General features: G+C 25.9%; 1 protein-coding gene across 1 annotated transcript; it reads left to right on the top strand.

The window, feature by feature from the left end:
- Positions 1 to 978: 978 nt before the first annotated feature.
- LOC100213184 (endothelin-converting enzyme 2) lies at positions 979 to 7,880 on the top strand. The gene is made up of 15 exons (XM_065789125.1): positions 979 to 1,703; positions 2,991 to 3,044; positions 3,219 to 3,362; positions 3,550 to 3,621; positions 3,723 to 3,850; positions 3,933 to 4,254; positions 4,652 to 4,729; positions 5,064 to 5,167; positions 5,269 to 5,382; positions 5,642 to 5,709; positions 5,909 to 6,045; positions 6,781 to 6,846; positions 6,976 to 7,071; positions 7,219 to 7,295; positions 7,374 to 7,880. The coding sequence occupies exons 1-15, from the start codon at positions 1,134 to 1,136 to the stop codon at positions 7,471 to 7,473; spliced, it is 2,130 nt and encodes a 709-aa protein (XP_065645197.1). The 5' UTR covers positions 979 to 1,133; the 3' UTR covers positions 7,474 to 7,880.
- The last annotated feature ends 15,639 nt before the right edge of the window (positions 7,881 to 23,519 follow it).

The following is a 23,519-nucleotide window of genomic DNA, read 5'->3' as shown; positions in this document are numbered from 1 at the left end:
GGGTGCCATTGGCGCTCTCGAAAACCCTGAGGTAGATCAAATCATGTCTATGTTCACAAATGGGTACAAACAAACCAGTAGTACAAACAAACTATATGTTTGCAGTTATCCATAAACATTTAATGAATGATGTAGACATACAGATCAGTGACAAAAGAATTTGCATGAAATTCTTCGCAAAAAGAATTACTTTAAACATTTTTTGTCTATTGTTAGAAAAATTTAAACTAAATTAGTATACTATAATACTATTTGGAATAGTTTTATAGTTAATCTTTGTTTGTGCCTTTTTATAAGAAATTGGACCCGTTGCCCTTTACAACTTCCGGAAACCCTGTTTCTCAATCTCTCTCAATCTCAATCAAAATTTTTTAGCTAGTATAACAGAACAAAATAGGCTAGACCTATTTGTTCTGTTTTTCAATCAGAACAAAACGGTCTAGCCTATTTTAAGCAAGTTAATTTTTATAATTTTTGTTTCTTTTAGAATTTATGATTTAGAATTTGCAAAACTTATCATGTTCTAACTATTGTACATAAATATTTAAATTACTTTACATTATCTATATTTATAATGTTTTATGTAGGGTATAATAAATATTTAAATTACTTTACATTATCTATATTTATAATGTTTTATGTAGGGTATAATACATATTTATATTACCAATATTTTTTGTATCCACGATATTATATGAGTTATATTGTTGGGTGTTTTCGTTTTAAATTTTTTTACCAAAAGAAGCATATTTACATTTTAAAGTGTATGACTTAAACTAAAATTTCTTATCTTTCTAATCTCATAACTTATAAAATAAACTTTTTTTTTGTAATTGTAATTTCTTTCGATTTAAAAAAACTCCTTAGTAAGTAAAACTAACGGTTCAATTTTTTTAAGAACCAAAAAAACTATTTTATATTAAAAAAAAAAAATGCGCAAAAGATAAACGTATTAGTAAAACTCAATCATGCATACTTATAAAACCTTGTGTATATTTTCAAACGACAAACAAGTTCTACCTAAGGCTTAAAAAAATGATATATTAGGAAGTAAATAAAATGGAAAAATAAAGGTTTTTGTATTTTAAATCAGAACAAATAAACGTATAACCGATACATGAGTTAGTTCAACAATGCATTTTGTCACACATTTACTTTTTATTTTACCTATGCTTTTGCTCGTCTCGTCAGACTACTCTACTTTAGTATCGGAATATAAGAACAGCACATGTTATGAACCATATTGTGAAAAGGTAGCAAAAAGAATTTTAGACTCTTTAGACAAGACGGTAGACCCATGCGAAAATTTTTATCAGTATGCCTGCGGAGGTTGGATAGAAAAACATCATATTCCTAAAAACAAAGAGGAATACTCTGCAATTGTAGAACTCTCAGAAGAAGTCGATAAAGCATTAAAGCAGATTCTGCCGAATATAACATCTGGTGATAGCGAGACAATCAAAAAAGTAAAAAACTTTTACAAGTCCTGCATTGATACAGCAAAGATAAATAGTTTAGGAGCAAAGCCTATTCAAAAATTTTTAAAAAAGATTGGATCTTGGAATGTCAACGCAGAGTGGGATGCCAATAAATGGAACTTTTTGGAGACTTTAAGACAATTACATAGGGAGTATCCGGCGGAAATTTTTTTTACTGTAGATGTTGACGTGGATCCAAAAAACAGAACGCAAAATATTATAACGGTATAAAAATATTGAGCACTATATTATATTTTATATATTATAATAATACAAATGTAAAAATATAAAATAGAGGCAAGTGTTCAGCAGCCATTTACAATTTAAAAAAAAAGTGCTCTAAACAAAAGCGATCTGACCGAAAACCATATAAACTGTTGAAATTTGAAAGTTAAAATAATTAATTACAAAACGAGAATAAATAATTTTACATGTTGTAACTCTCCTAAAGTAGATAGGTCTCTAGAGAAAAATTCTTAATATATTCTTATATGTTGCAGTTGTATCATAAAACATATAGTTGCAAACGTTTAGTAAAATCAGCTATTAAAAGTAATTTATAATAATACCAGTTGTGTAAATATCACACAAAATTAATTTTGTATTAAAATTTTTCACTAACGCCTTGCTGAACACAAACCCTCAGTTAACTCATCTGGTTAAATAAAATAAAAAATAAATAAATAAAACATAAATAAAATAAAAGCATATTAAAACTGTAAGACATAGAGTAAGTGGTTATTTTGGCAACAGCAATTCATTGAAAATGTCGCAATTCTGATTCTTTTTAACGTTAAAATTCGGTTTAATGCTTAAACATTCGAGTTCTTTTTTATTACTAACGTCGAAATATCAAACAAAGTATATTTTTTAATAAATTCCAAATAATTAGTGTGAATAGTTATAATTTATGTTAATTTTTGCATATTTATAATAACTAGTAAAACTTCTTTAAATTCACAAACATTAGGCCATAAATATTTATTAGTTAAAACTAATAATGCTTCATCCCCTACTTTTTCAACTTGTCGCAAATAACTAATTAATTTGAATTCTGAACTTTCAAACTAAATCATTGTTTAAAAGATAGTGTTATTATTTTTTCCAAAAATCTCAAGCAAAAGCAAATTTCATTTCAAATAAAATTCGCTTTAGCCTTTATAAAAAACGCTTTGTCTTAATAATAACCAAAGAGAAAAAGTTCAATTATCATTTTTCTATAAACTAATTTTTATAATCCGTAAAAGATTATCACAACGATTTTTAAACATAATTAATGGTTTTAAACTTAATTAGTGTTTAAGGATATTTAAATAACTTTAGAAACATTAAATTTACCATTGTATAATTTAAAGGTTTATTAGAAATTTAAAAATAGCAATTCGAATTTATAAACATCAAAAATTTTTAGATTGATTAGACAAGTGCAGTAATATTATTTAGTATAGTAATATTTTTATGATAATTATATAATTTTATATATTGAAGTAATATTTTTTACTTTTTTTTCAGATTGACCAGGCTAAACTTAGTTTACCTCAAATATCTTATTTTACAAATAGACCGGTATGTATATTTGGTTGTAAATAGACCGGTACGTATATTTAAATGTGAAAAATTTTTTTTATAATGTACATTTTAAAAGTAATTACTTTTTTAAACCTATAATAATTTATTTGATAAATAATTGTAGAAAAAAAAGTTATTAAAAAGATTCTTTTTTAATTAAAAAAATATCAGGCATTAGATGTACTTGTGGAATATGCCACAAGAATCGCTGCTTTGACAGAAGGATTGAAAGATCCAAAAGATGACGAAAATTTATATAGATCAATAAGAAAAAAAATGAGGAAAGTTGTTCTGTTTGAAATGAAATTGGCAAAGGTATAAACTTTTTCATGATTACTTTTTTAAAAGATTTTCTTATTACTTGAAGTAACAAAAGTTTTTTAAAATGTTGTCAAATAATATTAGTAGATTTTTTTAATTATTAAGTAATATTTAAAATGTTATTTTTTATATTGTTATGTAACACTTGTAATATTTGTAATGGTGTAAAATAATATTTTAGATCTCTGTTCCTAAGCAAGCTAAGAGGTACGCCAGAACATCAATAGATCGATTGGAAAAAGCAATTCCAGAGGTATAATTTATAAATATGTTGAGTGTTTTGTTTAGTATTATAAGTCTTAGAAAACATTTTGATTCGTATTAAGTTTTTAAACTAGGTTGAATTTACTTTAGTTTCCCTGGTTAAAGCATCTCGAATCTGTTCTCACACCACGAACCATTACTCCAGATGACCATATAGTTGTTTTATCAAATGATTATTTAGCTGATTTAGTAAAGGAAATTAATGAAACTGAACCATCGTAAGTTACCACAGTAACAAGTGTATAATTTATAAAAAAAAAAGTTATATTGAAAATTATATTTTTAAATATTCTTTTATAGTGTTTTGAGTAACTACATGGCATGGCGAATGGTGAAAGATATGGTTCCGTTTTTGAGCGAAGACTTTACGAATGCTTATAACAAATTTCGATCTGAACTTACCGGATCGACAATAATAAAATCGCGAGAAGATATTTGTTATAAATACACTGATGAAATTTTAGGCCCTTTAATGGGTGCTTTGTTTATTAGAAACAAATTCTCTCCAGAAGATAAAAGCGAGGTTGAGGAAATGATGCATTTAATTATTAAAGCATTTGAAAGAAACGCCGAAACAGTGGATTGGATTTCGCAACAAACAATCAAGTCAGTGAAAGAAAAGGTGAAGATTAAAAGTTTTCTTTATTTTCTACTTTAAATAAATAAAATATACAAATAGCTATATAGTCAGATATTTAGTTAGCAGGTTATCGGCCGAGTTTTTTAAACCCTCTCTTACATTCACACAAAACTCTGTTTTTAAATACTGAATTTGCTTTGTAAATTTTTTTTAATGTAATACTTTACGTACTAAACCACACCTTTAACTATATTTACTGAAAAAATATTTTTTAGGTCTCATAAGTCAGTGTAAAATTTAGACTTTAGTTTTGTTTATTTTATTTGCTAAAATGTCGTTATTTTCTTTGTTTTTCACTGCAGTTTTTGCATTAACTTTTAATTTTTTGTTACTTCAAGTAATGCAATTTTCGCATTAACTTTTTGCTTTTAAATTTTAGGCAGAGGCGGCAGTTATTAAAGTGGGATACCCTGACTATTTATATAACGAAACTCAATTTAAAAAAAGATACGAGGAGGTATTTTTTTTTTTCATTTTCTTTTATCTTTAATAGTTCTTGTCTTCATTATATTGTTTTACGGTTCTACAAACCCATGTAGTTTTATTGTGGTTTTATTATACTAACCCGTGTAGTTTTACTGTTGTTTTATTCTACTAACCCGTGTAATTTTATTGTTGTTTTATTCTGCTAACCTATTCAATATAATGTTTTATTGTAGTTATATCTGTAATCTGTATGTTACTCTCATTTAAACACATTTCAAGAGCGCTTTATTGTCACTTAAACTCAGCCTAAAGAACGCGTTACTGTAATTCATGTAAATCCTATAAAATACTTGAAATATTTTTAGATTGAAATTCAACCAAATACATTTTTCGACAATGTAGCAAGTATCGATAAATTTTCAAATAGAAGAACATTTAAAAAACTTGACAACCCAGTTGATCCACATCAGTAAGGATCTTTTGCTTTACTTCAATGTTTTTATTTTTTTTATACATTACTGTTGTTTATTTCGAGTTAATAAAATAAAAAATAACATGATCAACGTTTAGGTGGGTGAGTGTTCCTCACATGGCAAATGCATTTTACGTTGTTACTAAAAATGAAATAGTAATTCCCGCTGGAATTCTCCAACCACCGTTTTTTTATGGTGAACCTATACCAAGGTTTATTTATTTATTTCAAATTTTTTTATGGGGAGTGTAATTAATCTTTTTTTTTAAGAATGCATATGGATGTCATTACCTGTTGGTAACATTGCACTAATGTTAGCTCAACAATTCTAATTTCTTTTCATAAATAAAATTGAAATTATCGAGCTAACGTTGGGTCAAAGTAAACAATTAGTGTGCTGTTCGGCCAAAATTAGTGTGCAGTTCGGGTTATCAATTTTATTTACTTTAATTATTCAATTGGATTTACTAGATCTATAAGTTATGGGGCTATTGGTCATGTGTTAGGACACGAACTTACTCATGGTTTTGATACGTTAGGTAAGCAATATTAAAAATATAATGAAAGTTAAATGTTTCTAATGAAAAAATGTTTATAAATGAGAATATTCCTTAGTCATCTTGAACTTGAAATTGAAAACTTCTTTGACTAAAAAAACGCGTATTTAACTTTATTTTTTACTTATTTCATTTTGCTCATATATGCTTTACTTAAAACCATTTTTTTACTTATTTAAAGGACGAAGATTTAACAAACAAGGTGAGCTCATACAAAAACGAACCAAATGGAGCGAGTTATCAATAAAAAAATTTGAAAATAGAACAAAATGTTTACTCAAACAATTTAATAGATACAAAGTTGGTGACAAGTTACATGTAAGTTTTTAGTGTTAAAATAAATTTAATAAAATAAACTTTAACTTGATACATAAAAAAAATCTAAGTTTGATATATTCTAATATTATATTTATATGTATTTAATATATTATATTTAATATGTTCTCATAAACTTGATAACTAATTAACTTGATAAATGAATTATATATACAGTTTTATTAAAAAATTAGTAATTTATTTAATTCAATAAATAAAATAAATCTTAAATTAACTTTTTTTGTTTAAAGTTTTAATAATAATTTAAATAACGAATACAATATAGGGTTGCTGATACCTGGGGGTTATAACATAAATTATAAGTAGATGTATACTTTTTTATTTGTGAACATGATTTATTTATAAGTGAACACACTTTAAACAAGGTGTTGTTTTTCCTAAAAAAATTGTTTATAAATAATTGTCTCTTTTGTTTTTCATCTATTTCTTTTTCCTTCATTCATTTATTGGTCAACAGCAATTAGGCATTACACAAAGTTAATCATCAGAAATTTTTTATTTCTTTTCATTCCCATCATTAATTTTTTTTCTATCATCCCATCATTCATTTTTTCTTATTGTTACCCTTATTCACTATTTCCTATCATTTACGTCGCAAACATTTTTATTGATGCTAGATTATTTATATTACGTAACAAACATTTTTATTAGAAGAATTTTGTTTGATGTCAAGATTATTTGACTTATTGATTACGATGAAAAACGAAAATAATTTAGATTGACGGTAAAAACACACTAGGAGAAAACATTGCTGATGGTGGTGGTGTTAAAATGGCGTACATGGTAAGTGCTTTGAACTATTAAGTTTATTATTTTTTTAATAAAGCTTTATGTAAATAGGATATAAAATAGGCATTATTTAGATAATTATAAGCTTATAAAAAATTTACAAGCATATAAATAAAATTACAGGCCTATAAAACTTGGGTCGAAGAACACGGAGAAGAGTATGTTCTCCCTTATTTAAACAAAACAAATATGCAGCTTTTTTTCATTGGATATGCTCAGGTAAAACTTTATTTTGATGTTTTATTGGTATCAGGATTTTAAGGTTTTTTTTTTTTTGGTTATGAAGATTTTAAAATATTTTTGTTAAAGTGGCAGACATTTTTGCTGTTGTTGTTGAAAATAGTTTTTTATTTAAAATAACTTTAGAAAGAGTGTCACCGTTCAACAGCAAAAGCAATAGAAGATGCAATCAAAGATGACGTTCATGCCCCTTCTATGTTTAGGTAAGGGTTATAAAGTTTAAAATAAATGTAACACCTGAAACAAATCTTTTATCATAAAATTATTATTCTAAACAATAGGATTATTGGAACATTGAGTAATTCAGAACATTTTGCAAAAGCTTTTAATTGTAAAGCAAATGCTACTATGAATCCAGCCGAAAAATGTGAAGTATGGTAGTGTTTATGTGGAAGTATGAAACTATCTGTTTTCAACATTATGAAGCACGTGTGCTTGTAGAATTGATAAACAGATTTAATAAAAAATTTAGCGCTACTTTCTGGTTAAAAAACGGAATAAAAAAAATAAGCATGATACTCAAAACACAAAAATACCGAACCAAAAATACCGTTTTCATGTTAACGTTTTCATGTCATTAAATTTTTTTATTTTATTAATCAAAGAAATTTCATCACACTTCAAGACTTCTACTTGCTAATATAACCTGAATTTTCAATAGATTTTAATTCATAAAAAGTTTATTTTAATTTAATGCGAATTAACTAAATTTAATGTGACAATCATACTTTATCATAAGATTTAATCTGTAAAATATATTACCATAAATATAATCATTATTAATACTATTTTTCTCAAATTTTTATTTAAATTTTTTAAGTTTTAAGTTTTAGTTTTTATTATAATAGTTTTTATTTATACATAACTATAACTGATTTTTTAAAATAGATTTTTCTAATATTTAAACACAATTTTTTTATCGTTGTGTGGTGTCGTCAATTTGACGTTATTTAGGGGTAATCGTTCTTTTAATTTAATCAATTAACGAATAATTTTTAGAAAACTAATTGATTAATTCTTAAAATAAGTTTTTTGCAACTTAAACAAAGCTAATTATGATAATTTATTGCTAATTATGATTTAGTTTTTCTTTTTATTGGATATAATCTAAAAAGAAAGTAAGTTATTAAAAGTGTCATTTAAAAAAGTTCAAAAGTAACATACAAAAATAACATACAAAACAGCTGCACTAAAACTACTTTCTGCTTCAATAATGAAAAGACTTGGCATTGTAATCTTTTAAAAGGAACTTGGTTTTTTTGAAATTACTTTCAAGTACTGTCATTTTACATTTAATGCAATTTAAAATAAATTGATGTGATAACTTACAGGTCCTTTAACTTTGTGTTTCTGAAGTTTTAAGAAATTCTTAAGCTTAAGTTTTTTTTTCTGTTCCGCATTTTTATGGACTCGAACTCAGACTCTGATGGTGCTTCTTTTTCTAATTGAGTTTTCAATTTGTTGTCTAGAGTTGTCCTAATGTTAAATTAGTGTTGAAACAAACTTTCAAAGACTTCTATCGCTGTTTTAGCAATTTTATTTTTATTCGGGTATTTTAAACGATTATCTAGGATTTCTGAATCTAATTTAAGTCATTTGGATTATGTAAATAGCATAGTAAACCATCCTTATTATATTTCCTTCTTTCAATAATGTCCTCAGAGACTTTTTTTTCTAAGACTTTGTAGTAAAAATAGAATAATTATATCAAATTTTATTTGATCTCACTCTTCTTTTCCAGTGCCTTAACACTTAACTGTACAACATCAAGAGCCTGAACAATATCAATGATGTGTTTTATTTATTCTTCTTTTAAAATTAAATCTGTTCTTGTTAAATCAACAAATGAGTATTTCCGATAAAATTTTTTCATTCCAAAAATTCTGTTAACATACTTTTGACTAATTCCAAAACTTCGTCTTATTTTAGTACCCATGCTCTTTTCCTAAATCTGTTCGACATGTATTTTAAAAAGTATAATTTTTAGGTGGTAATTTTCTTAACAGCTTTTTTAAAAACCTTTGATGTAAGAATGCCATAGTCCTCATTAAACTATATTTCCTCTTCAACAGAGCTGAAAATTTCTTTAATCCATTATTCACTGTCATTTTCATTAAGAAGGTTGGTATTAGCTTCTTCATCTTCTCTCCATTATTAATAAGTTTTTCTTGATTAATTTCAACCTTTTTTACTTATAAAGAATACAAAATTCTGCATGATAAATTTCATTTTAATTGTGATACCAAAATTAATTAAAATAGGTATTGCTCAAAGTTTGTGGATAATTTTTTTTTTTATACCTGATACACCATTAGTAACTCATCCAAAATTATCATTATTAAAATTCAAGCCAAGCTCACTTAGCTTGTCTATAAAAAAATAACTACTCTTTGTGAAGTCATTTAATCAATTTTTATAATCCATGACCGTGTATGTTCTAGCTCCTCAAAATGATGTGCCTTTTTTTTTTCTGAAGTTCTTGAATAACTTTTAATTTGATTGAGAGTGCGGAGTTTATATAAGTTGTTTTTAAAAAATGTCGATCAGCAGGAGTAATTAGCCCTTAGGCTTTCTAGGCACTTTTAATAACTTTACTATTGGTCAAAAATGTAAAAGAGATATGATCAGCAGCTGTTACACTGGCTGAAACATTTTTGACTTACCTATTTTAATTCAGTAAGCAGCAATACTCGGCTGTATATTTTTTAGTTCTGAAACATTTTTGGTCGGAAAAGTTTTATGTTTGTGTTCTAAATAATACAAAAGAAAGTTTATAAATGTAATTTAAGTTTAAGAGAACAATATTTGCGCTTAAATGATTTGTTTTGATTGATTAATGATTAAATGATTTGTTTTGATTTTTTAATAAAAAATACTTTTAAAATTCAGAACAATTTTTTCCAGACGACATAGCAAACGGCAGTGTACAGCTGCACTTTAATTGCATTATTTGTTTGCATTCCCTGCCGGTACCGGAAAGGGTTAAAAAATTAAAAATAGTTCTTGGGTTATTAAGATATCACTTGACAGCTACTGATTTATCCTGATTTAAAGTTGATTTATACTGATTTACTGATTTAAAGTTGTCAAGACCAAGATTATGTTGTCCATATTCTTTGAATTCTGGGAATTAAGAAAAGCTATTGATCATTTAATAACTCAAAGCAACTTAAAACTCAATCACCAACGGATCTAACAAACCATGTTTTAAACAACACAGACATGTAAACCATGTTTTAAACAACATAGACATGTAAACCATGTTTTAAACAACATAGACATGTAAACAATGTTTTAAACAACATAGACATGTAAACCATGTTTTAAACAACATAGACATGTAAACAATGTTTTAAACAACATAGACATGTAAACCATGTTTTAAACAACATAGACATGTAAACAATGCTTGAACTAAAAAATTAAACAATCAATTAAACTAAAAACTTTTTTTTTTGTGCTTACTGAGGTGCTCTAAGAAGACCAAACGGACTTGTCACCAAGGTTGGACTGGCATCAAAGAGCTCGGGAGGGGGAAGACATAGATTGGCCCCTTATATGACCAAAAAATTTTGCAAAAATAAATTCAAATCTAGATCACAAATCTTAAAACAATTTGTTTTAAGATTTGTGATTAAGATTTCAAGGGAATACCCTTATAACAAAAAATCTGTTACAAGGGAAAACCCTTTTAACAGTTTTTTGTTATAAGGGTATTCCCTTGATACCTTGGGTATTCCCTTGATACCTAGGAAATTTCTAATAATATGTATGCAAATTTCCATATTTTTGACCATGCACTCCATCAATTTAATGAGAACGTTTATAAAAATAAGTTCATATGCAAACCAGCAAACAGCAAAATTTCATGGGGTCTATCTATATAGACCGTTTTGAGCGAACCGCTGTAGTTTTGCTGATCGGTTAATTAGCGGACTATTATTATCAGCCGCCAAAAGCCAAAATTACTACTATATATTTACATACCTTTCACTACTATATATATACATATCATTATATTGTCGGTATACAAGGGAAATTCACTAAGTCCATTTTTGGCAGCATGGAGTTCTTGGTACCACTATTTGGTATTTTTAACTCTCTATCGTTTGAGATACCACACAAGTTTAATAAATCAATTATTAATGAGTTATTAAGATTTTTTATTTAAACTATTTCAAAAAAAACTTATTATTTTAACTATTACGCAAAAACTTATTTGTTCATTATCTCAAAATGATGATTTGGACTTTTTTTCCCTTGTACCGACGGTATGTTAATAGTGGCTAGTCATCTTTTATAACTGTATACAATAACATAGAATACATTAATCTTAAACCGCCTTACTGGGTCCTGAAGTTCTCGCATCATCGCTTTAGTCAACTTAAATTCCAAACTTTCCAAACTCTTAAGCTTCTTTAACAATAGATTTCTTGATAAGTTCTTTAATGAGTTCGTCCAATCTCAGTTCTTACTTGTTTTTCTAAAATATTAGAGCGAGTTATGTATAACCACTTCTATTTCTCGTTTATATAAACGATTTAAATAAATTTTCTAACATTTTAAATACAATTTTGTTTTGTTCCAATAAAGATATCTGTACATTATTTCAAACAGTAAACAAAGAACTAGATAAATTAACCCATATAAACGTGGTTAAAATAAACAAAGATAAACATTGGTTCAAACTAGTAATCTTTAAATATTACTAAAACAAAAACTTTATTCCATCGTCTACATAAAAAATTAGGTATTACCTTAGAATTTCTGGACCTTTTTATAGATAATCAATTAATAAAGAGAGAGCAATCAATAAAGTTTTTAGTCGTGTTTCTAGAGGAAAATGTAACCTGGAGGAAACATACAGGTGTAGTTGAAGGTAAATACCGAAAAATTATAATGTACAAAGCTAAGCAGTTATTAAATCGATGTTGTTAAAAAATATTTACTTTTCTTTTATTCATTGCTACTTAAGTTATGCGAATGTTGCTTGGTGTAGCACTAACGCGACAAAAATAAAAAAATTGCTTAGCAAACGAAAACAGGCTATAAGGATATTTTCAAACGTAAATCGTTTCTCACACACACAAACGCTATTTAATGAACTCAATATACTAAATGTATATAAACCTCTATCAAGTTCTTATTTTCATGTTCAAACTTGATAAAAATATATTACCAATCTTATTTTATTCAATTTTTGAAAAAATAAATCACATATACCCTACTAGATTTTCAAAATACAACTACATTCAATCCAAAACTTATTATTCCGCTACTAAATTCTCTATTGTAAACCGAGGACCAAAGTTGTGGAACATAATATTAAATAATGAACTGAAAACTAATTATTCTCTAAACCAATTCGAAACAAAACTTAAGCAATTACTTTTGTTAACTGAAAATGAATTAAATTTTTTCAAATAAAACTTCTTTATATTAGAAATCAATAATTAATAGTTAATTAATTAATTACTTTAGATTATTAATACATAATTAATCAACATATGTACATATATTTTTATAATTTTAAATGACAATCTTCTTTTTGAGAAATTTATTTTTACTTTAGCGTTATTTATTAGTCTTATACTTTTTATTATTTATTAATCTTATACTTTTTATTAATTATTAATCTTATACTTTTTATTAATTATTAATCTTATACTTTTTATTAATTATTATTCTTATACTTTTTTTTATTTATTAATCTTATACTTTTTATTATTTATTAATCTTATACCTTTTATTAATTATTAATCTTATACTTTTTATTAATTATTAATCTTATACTTTTTATTAATTATTAATCTTATACTTTTTATTATTTATAAATCTTATACTTTTTATTATTTATTAATCTTATACTTTTTATTAATTATTAATCTTATACTTTTTATTAATTATTAATCTTATACTTTTTATTATTTATTAATCTTATACTTTTTATTATTTATTAATCTTATACTTTTTATTAATTATTAATCTTATACTTTTTATTATTTATTAATCTTATACTTTTTATTATTTATAAATCTTATACTTTTTATTATTTATTAATCTTATACTTTTTATTAATTATTAATCTTATACTTTTTATTAATTATTAATCTTATACTTTTTATTATTTATTAATCTTATACTTTTTATTAATTATTAATCTTATACTTTTTATTAATTATTAATCTTATACTTTTTATTAATTATTAGTCTTATACTTTTTATTATTTATTAATCTTATACTTTTTATTATTTATTAATCTTATACTTCTTATTATTTATTAATCTTATACTTTTTATTAATTATTAATCTTATACTTATTATTATTTATTAATCTTATACTTTTTATTAATTATTAAAATAATACTTTTTATTATTTATTAATCTTATACTTTTTATTATTTATTAATCTTATACTTTTTATTATTTATTAATCTTATACTTTTTATTATTTATTAATCTTATACTTTTTATTATCTATTAATCTTATACTTTTTATTAATTATTAATCTTATACTTTTTATTATTTATTAATCTTATACTTTTTATTAATTATTAATCTTATACTTTTTTTTTTTACTGTTTATTTGCTTTTACTTAATTGGCAATAAAAATTATAAATTTAATGAAATAAGTTAAACTATAAGCTGCTCTAACAATAAAATGTGTTTTATATAAAATCATATCTTCTTATTTTTCAAACCAATTTTTAAATGTTATTTTTGTCATTTTAATATTTTATTAAATTTTGTTTCTTTTATTTTACAAAACAATTCTTAATTCTTATTCTTTGAAAAACTATAAATTTTAAACGCTATGCGATATATTTACATTTTCTTTTATAAAATTAAATCAGAGATATATACATTAAAACTATATTTTATTGTTAAATTATATTTTATCTAGTAATGACGTATTTTTGGGGCTTAATGATAAGACTAAATTTGTCTTCTTCTAACCCCGGTCATGTAGTTATTTTTTAAAAGTTACAACAGTAAATTTTTTTTTATCGGCAAAATGTGTAAATAAATGAATTAATACAAAAATAACAACAATGATTCTGTTAGCAGTTGTCTTGCTCAAAAAAGTAATCAATGAACCCCAACCTTTCATGCCTATTTCATTATTACATTCATGCTATTTGTGCTAACTTCTTCAAAATGAGTTTTTAAGATCACCAAATATGATCTATATTTAGTGAGTAACATCATAAGTATCAGAAAATTTAAGCACTTTATCTTGGAAGCTTTGTGCACATTATTACCCATAACCCAAACTCATTCATGTTTACCCTAATAAGCAATGCCTTGCTTTCCAATTTACAAAATGGTGTCAATTACTTTATTTAAAAGAAGACGTTTTTGCTCCACTTCACTTTGTCTTTTACTGTTAAACAGGTGATCAATTCCTTTCTTATTCTCAGCTGCGAAGTGGTAAATGATTTCTTTAGACATGTTCACAGTCAGGCATATCTCAGTTATATACACGTTTTTCATTGAAGCCTGACGCGTTTGATGGCTGTATCGGGTGCAATGTAACATTTATTTATTAGAATTCAAAGAAAGATTATATTAACTTAAATTATAATGTATTAAGAATAAATTTTGTACATAGACAGTTAAAAAAAAACGCTAAACCTATAATAAAAGATGTGAAAATGATGAATGTTTTTGAAAAAAATATCTTTCATCATTTAATTTCTATGTATCGATTCAACAATAATCTCTCTCCTGAAAACTTTAATAACAAGTTTGAAATAAATAAAAATAAAAACTATTACCTAGGAGCAAATATAAGAAACACACATAAACTGCCTCAAAACTTGAATAAATATACTGAATATAACATTGCATATCGAAGACTAAATATATGGTATATTTATTAAAAATGATTTAAATGTATGGCAAACTCATTAAGTTCGTTTAAGTTTCTAATCAAAAAACAAATTTTTTCAAATTTGAGATTCATTTGTGTTTGAGTAACTCTGAAGTTATTTAATTTACTGATCAGCGCATCAGTTTTATACTCGTTTAGGTATTCAAATTAATACCTATATTCTATTGGGAATATATATAGGGGCTCCATGAAAAGTTTGAGATGACGTATTGTCATCTTCATCTTCTTTAAGCCCTTATCTTTTTAATTCTTTATTTTATAAAGATCATTGTAAAAAAGAAAAGTTTATATTTTATATTTTACATTGTATATGAAGAGTGCACGGGAAAAATTTTTTAGATTAACCCATATAAAGCATAGAAGTAAATTAGAAAAAATTATTTTCTGATTAATTTATCTGAAGTTTACATTTTTAATAAAATGTTTTTAACTTTTATTAAAAAATCTTTTTCCTAACTTTATACAAAGACTTTTATAAATGATTAATATATACTTTCTCAAAACTTTTTAAATGTGCTGTTTTTTCCCATGTACTCTTCATATACAAAAACGGTACTTGTTGACAAGATTTTAGTGTCTTCTTCGTTCTACAGACATCCTTTTTCTTTTTTGTATATATATTGATTATTTATTGTTAAAATGGTCACATTGCGCTGCAAGCAGCGTAATGTTACCATTTTTAAAATTTTTTAGATTAACCCATTTTTAGAAAATTTTTTAGATTAACCCATTTTTAGAAAATTTTTTAGATTAACCCATTTTACCCTATTTAAAGCTGAACTCTAATTGTACTCCACTATATATTTTTTATAAATATACATACTTTTTTTATTTATACAAAAAACTGAAATATAATGTTTGCTAAGAAATAATACTTTAAATAATAAAACCTCCAGCCCCATTAAGTAATTCTAAGCTTCTCTGGTTAGGAAGCACTGGCTTACTATAAGCCAGTGCTTATTATTATCAATATTATTATTATCACGTTCTGAGTGTCTTAATAATATAATCGTCGTAAAGAGGGAGACCCAAAAATAATTTTGCATCAACACATTTTTATCCTCTCCAGGGCCCTGGGCTTATATAAAATATATACGTCTAACTTGATATAAACACGAAGTTTAATGTTTTTTTGTAATAAATTAATTTTTAGTCTTTTACTAAAGATAATTTACCCTACCACTAATAAATAATAATGGCTGCTTTGCGATGTCATTAAGAAATTCATTTTTATTAATCATTGCAAAATTGTGGCCTTTTATAATTCTTTCAATATTTTTTGTAAAGCTATAGCTTTCCAAAAAATATTGCGTACTTTAATAGAATATTATATAGTATATTTAATAGAATAATATATTTAATAGAATAATATATTTAATAGAATAATATATTTAATAGAATAATATATTTAATAGAATATAGAATAAAAATATTGCGTACTTTAATAGTGTTTCTGTTAAAAGTTTGTGCAATTTATTAGAGGGAGTGAAATGTTTGCCTATTAATTTTAAAAGCGCTTTTCCAATACTTGTTGAAACACTTTTGCTGTAGGTATGGTAGAACCAAATTATATTTCTATTCACTTAAAGTTGCTAGCAGATCGTAGAATATAGTTACAATTTTCCCTATTATTAAAAAAGCTGATAAATGTAAGAGGTAGGTTATTGCGATTTTGATTCCAAACATATTGACAATTTGTTAGCTGAATAAGGTCAAACAATTTAAGAACTTTATATAAAAAATAGAGTAAATAGGAGTTCGAATTTGGAAAGGAAATTTGGTTGGAAAGAAATTAACTTCAGAGCTTTGTTTTGGAGATGAGTTTTGCAAGCTGCTCAAAGTGAAAAGTAACATTACATTATATTATATTATATTATATTATATTATATTAAGGAAAGTTTCATTATTAACATAATGACGGATTTTAGTAAACATCCGTTCGATTTGATTAATTTTAATGCTAAGTCTTGAAGATGCGATGCAAAAGATAAATTAGAGTCTATTTTGATTCCAAGATATTTAATAGAGTTTACTAGATTTATTTTCTGTCCTCTTAATCTGAAATTTATTTGCCTATTTATTTTTGTTTGAACAGATTTAAATATAACAATTTCTCTTTTTTTAGAGTTGAGAAACGGAGCCATTGAACAATTTTAGCTAGATCGTGATTTATGTCTTTGTTTTGTTTTTAAAGTGATTTGTTAAATAGGAGCAGGTTGTTGTCACCAGCAAAGTGATACGCAGACGGAAATTTCTGTGAAACATTTAAACCATTGATAAAAATAAGAAAAAGTAATGGTTATACAACTGAGTCTTGTGGAACACCGTTAAAAGATTTAGTTAGTTCAGGATTAATACCATTAATTGAAACAAATCTATTACAAAGATAAGAGGGAAACTATAGAAAAATAATGCCTCTAATACCATAGTGTTGCAGGTTTTCTAGAAGGATTGTGTATTCAACTGTATCAAATGCTTTTTTTTGTAGTTTTCAATAAAAACTCCACACGCAAAGTGTTAATTATCGATGGCTTGTGTAACTATCTCTGTTTATCTCTCTTTTTAACTATTCTATTAATGAATGAGTTGTTGAAAGTTTGTTGCAAAAATCATATTATGTTTGTAAAGACATTTATATTTCTCCAAAAAATGCTCGAATCTTTGAAACATTGCTTTTTTAAACAGTTTACTTAAGTTGGAAAGAAGAGAAATAGGTCTATAATTCGTCCCCTCTGTATTATCTTGTTCTATCTACAAATGTAATAAATAAAATGTTCTATCTAATATATAAATAAATACAATATATATATATATATATATATATATATATATATATATATATATATATATATATATATATATATATATATATTTATATATATAATATATATGTTACTGTTACCCGCAGTACCAGGAATTAGCAAAATGCTAATGTTTATAGTATAATTTAATATTGCAACTCTGAGTTTCATGTGTTATCACAATCATCAGGCAAGTAGTAAAAGTTTAATTTTGCTACGATTTGTTTAGTGGACGTTACGGTTTATATATGTATTTTAGATCGTTACGGGACGGAAATTGATTAGTAGTTAGGTTAATAATATTATTAATTTGTTTTTAGTTGGCTAATAATTGTGAAATAGTTATATGTTTAATGTTGTTTAAAATATTTTTTATGTGTTAATGTGTATTAGTTGTGTATTAAAAAATAATAAAATAAAAATAAGAATTAAAATTGATATTAAAATATACATAATATTATGAAATATATTACAAAAGCTGTGTATGTGAGTAATTTATTAGTTAGCCTAGAGATATATGGAGCAGATTAGTATAGTTATTTTTATTTATAGTTGTTAGTCAGGTTTGTAACGAGCTTTGTAATTTTTTAATAAGAATTTATTTTCGTGGCGGCACTTTGATATAATTTCGGTTCTCTTATTTAACAGTTCTTCAGGTTTTGGATATGATATAATAGTAAATTTCTCATACAAACATAGTGGGCATCTTTTGAAAATATTTGAGTAGGGGGGTACTGATTTGAGAATAGACCATGTTAGCATAGGGGTTTCATTAAAATTGTTTTTTAAATCCCAGACATAGTTTGATAGGGCGGTCGAATTTTTGTATTTAATATTGTTGAATGATGATTTGTGGTTGTTGTATCTGGTTTTACTACTTACCTGATGATTGTGATAACACATGAAACTCAGAGTTGCAATATTAAATTATACTATAAACATTAGCATTTTGCTAATTCCTGGTACTGCGGGTAACAGTAACATATATATTATATAGCTCTAGTTTATCTATTGAGCACTCTTTCAAGTATGCAATATTATACATGATAATATAAAGATATTTTCTTTGTTCATATATATACACTTACGTATATATATATATATATATATATATATATATATATATATATATATATATATATATATATATATATATATATATATATTATATATATATATATATATATATATACATATATATATATACATATATATATATATATATATACATATATATATATACATATATATATATATATATATATATATATATATATATATATATATACATATATATATATATACATATATATATATATATATATATATATACATATATATATATACATATATATATATATATATATATATATATATATATATATATATATATATATATATATATATATATATATATATATACAGTATCGGACAAAACGAATGCAACCAAATAATGCTAATTTAGTTTCTTTATATAAAAGTGCTGCATTTTTTCAATTTAGAGAAATAACTATGTAACTGTTTAGAGACAAAGTTCTTCAAGTTTTATTCATCACAAAGTTCATTATTTGTACACGAAAATTAATAAATTAATCAAAAGTATTAAAAAAAGTTGATTTCCTTCTGGACAAAACAAGTGCAACTCGACAAAATGTTGACCAATAAAAAAAAAAAATACAAAAAAAATTTTTCTTTTTTTTTTCTTTCTTTTCTTTCTTTTTATATCTGATAACTTTTTTAATGACAAGATTTGATAGCTATATTATTTACGGATTATTGGGAGCTTGGCGAAAAGACTATTTTGTCTTCTTCTTGCCCCCGCCATGTGTATATTTTACCAATACGAGAGTTGTAATTATTTTTAACGGCAAACTTATAACTTTAAAAAAAAAAAAAAAAAGCTGTATTTCGCTATCAATATTTTGTGGCGAATCCTTTGTTGTCGATTACAGCCTTTCATCTTCGAGGCATAGATTCAATCAGGTGATCAATGCAACTTTGTGGAATCGCTGCCCAGGCCATTTGGATTTGTTCAAACAGTTGATCCTTATTACGAACACCTTCACGATTAATTCTGCGGTTGACGATCTCCCACAGGTTCTCGATAGGGTTGAGATCCGAAGATTGAGGCGGCCAATCCATCACCGATAAGTGGTTGTCTTAAAACCACTGCTTGACTATTTTTGCAGTGTGTTTCGGATCGGTCTTGCTGAAAAACCCATTTTATTGGCATATTCCATTCAGCATGAGGTAACATGAAATCTTTCAGGATATTTTTATACATGAAACGGTCCATTATTCCATCGTTTCGATGTATTGGACCTAGATCGTTAACAGAAAAACACCCCCAGACCATTACATTGTCTCCACCATGCTTCACGGTCTTATGGCAGTAACGTAAATCGAGGCGTTTTCCGGCCGGTCGACGTAAACGGTAAATGCCATCGCTCCCAATGATGTTGAACTTCAATTCATCACTGAACAGGACAGTTCGCCATTTTTGCACATTCCAGTCAATATGAGATGTAGCAAACAGGAGTCTTTTCTTCTGGTTTTTTAGTGAAATCAGCGGTTTCTTTGCAGGGCGTCAAGAAAACAATCCGGCTTCAACAGCACGTCGTCTGATTGTTCGGTCCGATAGAGGCAGCTCTAATTGCTTTTGTATCTCGACTGATGATATCCAGGGATCCTTCTTGACGGATCTAACAACCATAGAATCCTCTCTAGAAGTGGTGGAACGCGGTCTTCCACCTTTGTTATCTGTTGCCAACTTCCCCGTAGAACGATATTTGGAACATAGTCTTGATACGGTCCATTTTTTCACGCGATATTTATCACATATACTTTTTTGTGTCATTCCACTTACGTAATCGCCAATAATTTTCTTTCTTAGTTCCAATCCAAGACTGTCGGGAGCCATTTTTGCGCTTGAAGTCATAAAAATAATAAAAATAAATAATCACGCTTCTCAAGGCTTACCGTGTTACATTTACCTTGTGATGATACAATAATGCTCTGTGGAACACAACGTCTTGGTTGGATGTGGACTATATTGATGTAATGAAACACTTGTTGTATTTCACTTCTTGTATTGATGTTCTTCGATAAAACACTTTGATAAAACTCACTTCGATAAACTGTCTTGATAATACTGACTGATTGACTTCCATATACTGACTGAATTACATATCGATTCACATGTCTCTTATATAGTAAAATGAATCTGTGTGAACCTGTTCTGGAAGATTCTAGATGCTTTTTTTCGATGCTTCTGGATGCCTTTGGATGCTTCTAAATGTTTCTGGATACTTCTGGATGCTACTGGATGCTTCCAGATGCTTCTTTTGGAAACTTCTGGAAGCTTCTGCATTCTTTTGGAAACTTCTGGATACTTCCTTTAATTATTAAAAAACTTGCGTGACGTTGACACGGACCAGACTTAAGAAAATAAAACAAACCAAAAAAGTTGCATTTGTTTTGTCCGCTGCAAAATAGCACTTGTCAACGAAATTCTGCCTGTGTGCTGTCACCTGTCAGCTGATTGCTCATGTCATGGCATGCTATGACTCCAGACTCCTGAACTGTTTGCTGTGGTAGTATAGCTCGTTTCGTTTTTAAGACATGTAAAATTAGGAACACTTTTTAGCATTGTTCGATGTTGGTTGCAAATGTTTTGTCCAATACTGTATATATATATATATATATATATATATATATATATATATATATATATATATATATATATATATATATATATATATATATATATATATATATATATATATATATATATATACATATATATACAAAGTTCTACCTGATATAATATATAATATTATATGAACATGGAACATTCTCCCAGTAAGCACAGGATGTTTTTTTTTAAAACGTTTAAAATACTTATTAAATCAAATGTCAACGTTTTTTAAACGTTTTAAAAACGATCTGTGCTTACTGGGGTATTTATTTATGTATAATTTTTTTTGTATTTATTTTATATATTAGATAGAACATTTTATTTATTACATTTGTAGGTAGAACAAGATAATACTGAGGAGACGAATTGAAAAGAACCCATTTTGTGTATAGGAACTTTGCTTTAAAAGCTTCTGGAAAAATACCATTTTTAAAAGAATTATTTATCATCGAACATAGAGGTTTAGAGATAACGATGAGAAGTTTTAGAAGTAATGTTGGTAGACTATTAGGACTAAGGCTTTTATTATTTTAAGGGTACTTTTTATGTGAGTCGATGAAAAAAGAATTATTAGGTAAATTAAAAAGAATAAGTAATTTTAAGAAAAATGCTAAAAACACATTTAGAAGGAGCAATATTTTCAGACAGTCTTGAATAGTCGTAAAATAGTTATTAAATATAATAGCAACACTGGTATTATCTGAGATATTTTCATTGATTTTGTAACTAAAAGGATTGATGTTCATGATTTCCTTAATTTCTTTCCGATTATTCTTTACATTATTGATGTTGTTATTTAAAAAAGATGCATAGTATAATTTTCAGAATATCCTTACAAATTGCTAATTTACTCCTTTATAACTTCCTTTACTAATCTTTATTTATACAAATATCTTGGGATTGGGACAATTTGGGTACTTTTTGGAATTATGTCAGTTTGTTTAACTCTTCAAATACCCTTTGTGAAACTTAGTTACTAAATGTGTATAACATTGTTATACGCATTTAGTAACTAAATTCGCAATCGTATCCTTTACTCTTTTTTTTTACCCGCTTTTTATGATTTATATTTTAAGTTTTTAAAGTGATTTGTTAATTAGGAGCAAGTTGTTGTCATCCGCAAAGTGATACGCAATAACAAATAGCTTTTTTAGAAAAGTTTTTTCAGTAGCAACAGCATAGGAAAATTAGGAGAGAGGCGCGAACTTCCAATTAAATGCTCATCTGCAGTGCTTTGTGATAAGACCTAAGGGCACCTAAATAAAAATTAAAAAAAATATATATCAAAAGCAAAATTGCAAGACTGTATTTTGTACGAACTAAGCTGTACATTTCAAACTCCTTTTAAATGCTTAAAATACTTGACATTAAGACATTGTGACATGGGAGAGAGTTAGAAACTCAGATTGACAGCTTTTAATAACTTAGAATTTTTCTTTTTGACAAAATTGGTTTTAAGTTATTCCTTTATTGGTGTTAAATATTTGTTCTTGAAACTTCTCACATTAGAAACTTTGATATAAATTTTATCTAATGTTCCTTAAAGCTTCTTGCAGCTTATTTTCTAGTGGTTATTCTGGCACTAAATCAATCGAAGTTGTGTAGCAGATGCTATTATGATCAATTAAAAAAAAAAGAAAAAGAATTTGAGGATTTTAGAGTTATTTTCAATCCTATATGAAGATTTTTGTACAAACTACTTACTGCAAATTACTTTCTTTATAGCCTCTATCTAAGATAATATAAGTTTTTGTAGGGCGCTAATTAGTTTTCACTTGTTAGTGCAGTACCGTTGTCCGTAAAAGTGTCTTTTGCAGTATTTATAATGTAATCAAAATACGAATAAAAAAATGCACATAATTTATTTACACTTTTTTGTATACAAATATTTGCCGCATTTATTTAAACAGTTTGGATAAGATAAGTACCGAGATATTTCTTTTAATCATTTAATGAAGCTCTAAATGCATTATGTTTTTGGAATCGCATTTGAATTATAATATGAGAAATTAGAGAAATTAAGATTAAGTTA

This window comes from Hydra vulgaris, chromosome 01 (genome assembly GCF_038396675.1).
Source record: "Hydra vulgaris chromosome 01, alternate assembly HydraT2T_AEP".
Lineage (NCBI taxonomy): Eukaryota > Metazoa > Cnidaria > Hydrozoa > Anthoathecata > Hydridae > Hydra > Hydra vulgaris.
This window is presented reverse-complemented; position numbering and strand designations above follow the sequence as displayed.

What these genes read in the sequence shown, in the direction of transcription:
- LOC100213184 (XM_065789125.1), top strand. Translation starts at nt 1,134, where the DNA reads ATGCATTTTGTCACACATTTACTTTTTATTTTACCTATGCTTTTGCTC. An exon ending in TTAAAAAAAGATACGAGGAG is followed by an intron (nt 4,730 to 5,063) that starts GTATTTTTTTTT and finishes AAATATTTTTAG; the next exon opens with ATTGAAATTCAACCAAATAC. An exon ending in GTGTTAAAATGGCGTACATG is followed by an intron (nt 6,847 to 6,975) that starts GTAAGTGCTTTG and finishes ATAAAATTACAG; the next exon opens with GCCTATAAAACTTGGGTCGA.